Source organism: Phalangium opilio, unplaced genomic scaffold (genome assembly GCF_054372755.1).
Source record: "Phalangium opilio isolate 3A_F unplaced genomic scaffold, DU_Popi_V2 ptg000217l_1, whole genome shotgun sequence".
NCBI classification, from domain to species: domain Eukaryota; kingdom Metazoa; phylum Arthropoda; class Arachnida; order Opiliones; family Phalangiidae; genus Phalangium; species Phalangium opilio.
Window position 1 is genome coordinate 5,503,120 of NW_028324218.1, and position 7,187 is coordinate 5,510,306.

General features: G+C 33.8%; 2 protein-coding genes across 5 annotated transcripts; both read right to left on the minus strand.

Moving 5' to 3' along the window:
* Positions 1-1,153: 1,153 nt before the first annotated feature.
* On the minus strand, positions 1,154-3,345 carry LOC149615884 (sentrin-specific protease 1-like). The gene is made up of 9 exons (XM_089857373.1): positions 3,133-3,345; positions 2,800-3,055; positions 2,579-2,732; positions 2,352-2,445; positions 2,136-2,278; positions 1,865-2,068; positions 1,613-1,771; positions 1,434-1,529; positions 1,154-1,369 (listed from the first exon to the last, which is right to left on the minus strand). The coding sequence occupies exons 2-9, from the start codon at positions 2,874-2,876 to the stop codon at positions 1,307-1,309; spliced, it is 990 nt and encodes a 329-aa protein (XP_089713499.1). The 5' UTR covers positions 2,877-3,055; positions 3,133-3,345; the 3' UTR covers positions 1,154-1,306.
* A 1,204-nt stretch (positions 3,346-4,549) lies between these two features.
* LOC149615885 (uncharacterized) lies at positions 4,550-7,167 on the minus strand. Of its 4 annotated transcripts, XM_089857382.1 has the most exons (8): positions 7,031-7,167; positions 6,874-6,941; positions 5,869-5,978; positions 5,406-5,595; positions 5,248-5,323; positions 5,089-5,187; positions 4,898-5,009; positions 4,550-4,818 (listed from the first exon to the last, which is right to left on the minus strand). In XM_089857382.1, exons 4-8 carry the CDS (start codon positions 5,431-5,433, stop codon positions 4,753-4,755), a joined length of 381 nt encoding a protein of 126 aa, XP_089713508.1. In that variant the 5' UTR covers positions 5,434-5,595; positions 5,869-5,978; positions 6,874-6,941; positions 7,031-7,167; the 3' UTR covers positions 4,550-4,752. The 4 variants fall into 4 exon arrangements, with proteins under 4 accessions (XP_089713508.1, XP_089713507.1, XP_089713510.1 ...); XM_089857381.1 differs by having other exon boundaries at positions 5,869-6,090; positions 6,644-7,157; XM_089857384.1 differs by lacking the exons at positions 5,869-5,978; positions 6,874-6,941; positions 7,031-7,167 and adding an exon at positions 5,660-5,839.
* Between the last annotated feature and the right edge of the window lie 20 nt (positions 7,168-7,187).

Genomic DNA, 7,187 nt, shown 5'->3' on the forward strand with positions numbered 1-7,187 from the left:
ACTAAGTTTAATAGAAGTTTAAGGATAGAAGGGCCTCTCAGCATATACTAGTTAAACAAGACGACCCAAGGGCTCGTAATATTAGCCACATCGTACGAGTGAATAGACCCTCTATACCCTATCCTAATGAGTGAAAAGCGCTATCTTTTACAATGCTTAAATGATTTACCGTGCATAAAATCAGAGTGAATAGCCCCTCGAAGCCCTACCCTAAACAGTGAAAAATATAAGTAAGTAGTACTTCCCTCTTCCAAGTTACAATAGACCAACATATACAGCCCAACTTTCCCGCCAAATTTTAAAACTCATAGTGCCAGCGCCATGAGGCTTAGTAAAAACAGAAGAAAATAGGGGAAGTGGGTAGCCGTAGCCTTGAGCCATACAAGTCGTCCAGTGATTCTCACTTACAATGGTCGATTCCCCTACCACCCATAAAATTTGAATCTGGCCAATCGGCGCGAAGCATAAAATAGTACCAGATTTCATTGCGAACGCCACCATGTAGCGAACTGTGGAACTAACTTGTGTAGTCTGCTTATATTTCTGCTGTGCTTCAGTTTGAGTTAGGGTTACGTCAGGCAACGGGTTAATGGGGATATTGGTTTAATTAAGGACGAAAATTCGGTTATTTAATAAAATGAATGTCGTTAAGAGTACGCAGTGTGATTTAACTACTACCGATAAGAAAACTCAGGCTGTGTTGAAAGGAAAAGTAAGATCTACCCAAACCAATCCCAATGTTAAAAATCAAACTACAACAACTTGGATACAACTTTATTACTTTGAACTCTTCCCTATCACAGTTTAAAACTTCGGACAAGTTAATTTTCCCCTGGAACTTAGAAATACCATTGTATTTAAAAATAAAGACATTTTAAAATAAGTTATGAATTTAGTACTTACCACTCGATTCCAGCCTCTGCCATTCTGCCTGAGTGTCTGAGTGCCTCACTGCCTCTAGCAGACGCCTCTAGTCAGTTGGAGGGCGTAGGACCGTACTGTCCATAGAATTACGTCACTCGTGTGTTAATGCGCGTAAAAATCCTATCTCTCTTCACCCCCACGGGGAGGGAAATGGCGCGAAAAATCCGTAAACGGGACGCCTCGCGAAGTTGCCCAAGCTACCCACTTCCCCTATTTTCTTCTGGTAAAAATTACTTCGAAATCGTTTATTTTAGATAAAAAGCGGTATTACACCAATAATATATTAAAATCTTTTAAAATTTAGTCCTCTGACAACCACGCGTATGATGATAAAAACATGAGAAAATTATATAAAATGTATAGCACTATAGACTTTAACTTTTTATAACAACTTTTTATTTATAATTTCATGAACCATACGTCTTCGGAAGTATGGCATGTTTCTCTGCAAAATAAAATATGTTAATAACTTAATATTTAAATGTAGTAAATAAAACTTTAATATTTACTTGTGTAAAAGTTATTTCAGCATTTCGTGTGATATATTCGGCATATTTGCAAATAAACATTCCGCAATCACGGCCATTCATCTGTCGTGGAATTTTCTAGAAATAACAGGGAGTTGATCAACATTAATTGCAAAATTAAATAACAATAAATATATAAAAATAAAAAAATAATGCAATACTTTAACGGTTTCTAGTTTCCAATCACTCATATCAAGTTCAATTTCGTGTTTATCCCTGCTTTCCTTTGCCAAATAATCTTTTAACGCTTTCAAACACTCATTATTACTTCCTCCCATTGAGTCATAGTATTCGATTTTTTTGTAACGAAAATCGATCACCTAAAATAAAAATAAAAGATGTTTCATTAAATTGATTTCTATTAAACAATATAGAAAAAGTTATATTTTTTAAACATTATAGTATGAACATACCGCTAAACACCAATGCACTTCCAGATGGACAGGAACCAAAAGAAGATCATATGAGAAAATATCGACTTTTCTCGTCCATCTGCGCAAAGCAGCGTGGCCAAAACTAATAAGCGTAGGGTAGAAGAATGTATTGAAAGAATAAACTGATGGGTAATTCTTTTCTTTCCCACGTTCCATCAACATGTTGTTGTAAAAATTTATGATCTGCTTATAATAAAAGATTATTATTATAATTTTAAAACCATTTTTAAAACTGAAACTACAAATTTACTTCATCATTTAGCAAATTAAGATCAGCTAATGTTTCAATATCCTTTCTGGTTATATTAATTCCAAACCCTTGAGTTAAAACTTCAGATGCTGGGTTTGGTTGCATGGCCCTGTCAATCTGGGATTCCATTTCAGGTGTAAGTACTTTAAGATTAATTAAAATTAGTAATTAGTAAAGAAAATAAACCCTCTAATACTAAATGACGTTTTTTCTTACTTGGAAGTTGATAATCATCATCTTCTTCAATTTCATTATCAACGTATTTGTTTAAACTTAGAGTTGAGAATTTACTCTCAAATTTTTCCATAGCCTGAAATTTTCATAAATTTGTTTTAAACATTAAATTCATTTTAAGTTTTAATTACTTTTTCTCCTTCTATAATATAAAATAAATTTATTCAATTGTTTTAAATGAATAATAATTTTCGAAAAATTTATTTCACCTCTTTCTGTAATGTTCGAGGTTGCTTAACATCCCAAGGAGACATTTGAATCTTTCTATTATTCTCAATGTTGCTTTTGATTTCATTTCTTTCCTTTTTCTTTTCTTTTTTGTTTTTGGCCCTATCTGTCAGATTCACTTTGGCTTGAGGTTTCCTAGGAAGTCCGCAAGAAGTAAATTTTACAGTTTATCCAAGAACAGAGAGTTTGGTATGGAAATTACCTTTGAGTTTCAACAGAAACACTATTTAATCCTGGATCTTCATCAGGGTGGCGTTTAGATCGGCTTCTTAAAATCATTTGGTATATGATTGCAGTAAGTTTTAAAGCAGTGTCTAGTTAATTACTGTCTCTCGCGGAAAGGTAGAGAGAAAATAAATTAAAAACTTAAGAAGTCATTTACTTAATAAAAACGTCAGATCGCCAATTCTTAACCTTTGAACTCTGCCTGATAACTCCCGCCAATTTGAAATTTTGACCTAAAAAAAAACATTACAATTTTTGGATTGACAGAAAAAACATTACAATTTTTAGATTGACAGCAAAAAAACATTACAATATTTGGATTGACAGCATATATCTTCAATGCCTTTTTCCATTGGCAGCTAGCAATTAATCTGCCACCATGGAGCAACATTATATACGGAACGTCTCAAAATATTATTTATTAATTATTTATTGAATGAATGATTGCCCATAAAGTCAACAATGTGACGTGTAAATGGGCATCGTACATAGTTACAATTGTCAAGGAGAAAAGAAAATTAAATGTAAATATAAAAATAAGAAAACATTAACACGCAAGTAATCAAGAGCAATAAGTACAATAGCATAGGGCACAAAAATATCAACACGAGATTAAGGAAGACCATGTATATGTAGGAAAAAAATAAAGATAATAAAGATAAGTAAATAAAATGGTACAATAATAAGTTTGTCAATAAGATCAAAAAAAGGAAAAAAAAACTTTCAAAACAGTGAGGATCCTAGGGAATTGAAAGTTACAAAGTAGCGCGAAAAAATTTTATCAAATGACGACGGAATTTAGATTTGGTAGAGAGTATGATAATACTAGCTGTTACCCGCGGCGTCGCTCGCGTGTAATAAGAACTAACATCAAAATGATGTAAAGAATGTGTAGATTTTACTGATGACCAATGTTTTTGTAGCACCCTAGGAGCGAAGGCACTCGGCGTTGCCCGTCAAGCCCGTCGGGATGCATTTTTTTTTAATATTTTTCACGCGGACATTATTCTATAAAGAAGGGTTTTAAGTTTTTGGCCGCCATTTAAAAAGATGGCAACAAATTGAACCCGAAAGACCATTCAACCCGTCTGTAGGTTAAAGGAAATCAATGTACTAAATATTTGCGAAATCGGTTGAAACGCGCGGACTTTGTTGCATAGAGAAGATAGTTTACATTTCTGGGCGCCATTTTTTAAGATGGCGGCGGATTGGAAAAATATTTCTTAGTACGCGTCTACTACTTATGAGTAACGTTCCTGCAAATTTGCAGCCATCTAGGGCAAGCGGTTTGGGCTAGGCGTTGATTATCAGTCAGTCAGTCAGTCAGGACTTTGATTTATATAGATATAGATCATTGGGCAAAGTGTTCCAATCATCAATGACAAATAGAGCCATTTCAGAAGCTTTAGTGTGACGTCACCCATGCTAGATTTTCCCATGGAACCAAAGTGGTACCAGACATGGCCACCCACTGTCAAAGGTAGGCCCCTGACATTTTACCTTTGCACTGACGTCACAATTGAGATATCTCTATAGTATTTGAAATTAAAACTTAGTCCATAAAAATATTAATATTATAGAAGATATGATCAAATTAAATTTAATTATTCTAGAATAAATTAAATTAATTATATAGTTATTTAAAATGAATGCAGTTACTTAATTATAGGCTACAATAAAATTTATTTAATAGATTGTATTTTCTTCAATAATTTAAACACATGTGGTTTTTAAGTTGCAATTGATAATTTATTCATATTTTGAAATTCAAAGAGCATATAAATATATTACAACCAACATTCTTTAATGTAGAAAATGCACGAACAAATTTTTTTTTTTCCAAGAATAATTTAAAAGAAAAAAAATTTATAAAAAATAATTTTTAACATGTTAATTAATAATAAAAAACGAATTTATACAATTAAAAAAACTACTTCCGCAGGGTCTTTCTAAGCCTTTCTCCTGCCTCTTCCAACTCAGCAACAGTCGTGGCGGGCTAGGAAAAGAAGAAGATGATAATGCTTGTAATTATTTTTAATGCAATGATTAAAACTTATATCCTTATCAATTTTCACCTGGGCATTTCTACTCGCAAGAAGCGAACTAGAAGCAACTGGACTTCCAGACAACAAAAGCAATAATTCTCCTGGAATTGCTTGTCTCATTGCTGAACGCGCAAGAGGTTTACTATAAAGAGAAATATTTGGAATTGTTAATAAAATAATGGATATCTACTTAACATAGAACCATTCTCCCCCCATTATACCTGAGATCGACCTTGGGTGTAATGTGTCTGCTTCTTGTTGGTTTAGGCTTGACAGCAGAGGAGGCCGAGTTAAAAGTCACTCGCTGCTTGTGGGCTTGTCTGAAAACCAAATTTAATACACTTTAGTAACTTGGCAGTTAGGCCTAAACTAAAACTTACGCGATGGATATATCACTAGCACTATCACTATCACTATCACTAGCTGAGGCTGACTCTTCCTCTAGAAGCTGCTGAGCTATAAGTAATTATATATATATATATTAGTAATTACCAGTAACTAGAACATTACAATGCGAGGCAAGTTAATAATCTACTACCAAATTTTAAGTAATCGCCCACTTTCATCTGTTGTACAACTTCCTACAATGACAATGTAATGCGTCAAATTCCCTTTTTAATTTGCTAATTTGGTTATCGCATATCGCCTCAACACCATCAAGCAATGTTTTGCCTTCATCTTGTTTGTTGACTTTCTTGGATTTTTTACTCTTGAGTGGCATTGAGCGACTGAAACGAAAATTAACGATTAAAAGATTTCAACAAAATATAATGACTGTCACGCTGCAATCACCAAAAACGTGTCACAAACAACAACGATTTTTCGCGCTTTAAATACAACTCAGTAATCAAGCCAATCACCGTCATATAGTTGGCCATCCAATCAGCGCTGGCCCTTAATAGGCTTACATTTTTTGCCTCTTTTCCGTTGGCGTTTTCCACGGAGTAGCTTTAGTGGAGTGATAATGATATTTCTATTAAAATTGCCTTAAATGTACTTACGTCTATAGTAATATTGCTCCATGGTGGCAGATTGCTAACAGCATCACATTCCTCGTGACTTTTCGTCTGCATACGATTTAGGTCTATTGCATTGAGTTCAGAACATATATCTTTCTAGAGTTCTATTTGGATATCGGGTTTTCGCGCTCGCGCGACCATCGTTTTTGAAATTATGGGACGGACGGATAACTTTATCATTAGGTGGTGGCGCCATCTATTTCACTTAAAAAACACATATTTGTTACTATGGCGTCTGCTATAATTTCTTAATATAGACAGGAAATGTTTAGAAACCGCTATGATAATGAAAGTAAATTGCTAGATTCGAGTAAAAACAGAGAAGGAACTGCATTAACCGATAGTATATGTATTTTTGAGCTTTCGTGATAGTCAACTTGACAAAAATGATCACCTCAAATGTATTTTTTTGGAGTCCATTCAATTCCATTAATGGCCTGACACCATTGTTTTGGTAATTCCGAATTTTTTGCAGGGAATCTTAATCGTACAGTTCAAAAAGGGCTGAACTATCTAATATTTATTAATTTTCTATACGTATATACTTATGTCACAAAACATTTTTATTTCTACCAGTGTTGACACACTTTTCTACTGAGCATTTTCGACCCATTTTAAAATTTAATACATTTTCACATTATGTGCTACTTTAATAACTAATAACATATAATTCCCAAGTAAAAACACGCATTTAATAAGAAATTGATCAATATTCCATTTATTAAATATCAAATTTTATTTATTAGGCTCCACTTACTGTTTTTCAATTACCTAACTTTCATATTTCGCGCTGTACTTCTTCCTAAGCCTAATTTTCAAACTCAAGCTGCGGCGATTTTGCGTGGCGCTTTCCCGCAAAAATCGTGGGAAATTCTTTTAAGCTTCTCACGTAAGGCGACAGATGGCGCTAAAGACTAATGATAAAGTAATGAAATTCGACGAATCCGAGTACACGAGGAGGAAATTCAACAAAAACTCTAGAAATACATATATTAGAACTCAATGGTCTATTGATTATTGAACTTTCAAGACGAGTGGCTAAAAGTGGGGCGCCTCTTTTTTTTAGGGTAGAAATGAAGTAAAATAAAAATATTGTGGAAAAAGGTGACAATAAACATAGCAATATTTTGGGGTTAAAACATACCGAATTAAGTAGAATTTTGGAAAAGGGGGAAATTTATTCAGTTGATAAACCTTGATAATGATAAAAACAGGCACACATTTAGCGCGCTAATGTTTCAACTCAAGGTGCTACTGTAGTTGTACATCCTCCATGGCGTTCATAGGCTCACAGAGAGCAG

Excerpts from the sequence above, each read along its gene's own strand:
- LOC149615884 (XM_089857373.1), bottom strand. The coding sequence starts at position 2,876 with ATGATTTTAAGAAGCCGATCTAAACGCCACCCTGATGAAGATCCAGGA. Across the intron at positions 1,530-1,612 it reads GGAAACTAGAAACCGTTAAA|AAAATTCCACGACAGATGAA; the intron begins GTATTGCATTAT and ends TGTTATTTCTAG. Across the intron at positions 1,370-1,433 it reads CTGAAATAACTTTTACACAA|AGAAACATGCCATACTTCCG; the intron begins GTAAATATTAAA and ends TTTATTTTGCAG.
- LOC149615885 (XM_089857382.1), bottom strand. The coding sequence starts at position 5,433 with ATGAAAGTGGGCGATTACTTAAAATTTG. Across the intron at positions 5,188-5,247 it reads GCTAGTGATATATCCATCGC|ACAAGCCCACAAGCAGCGAG; the intron begins GTAAGTTTTAGT and ends TTTGGTTTTCAG. Across the intron at positions 4,819-4,897 it reads TTGCGAGTAGAAATGCCCAG|CCCGCCACGACTGTTGCTGA; the intron begins GTGAAAATTGAT and ends TTCTTTTCCTAG.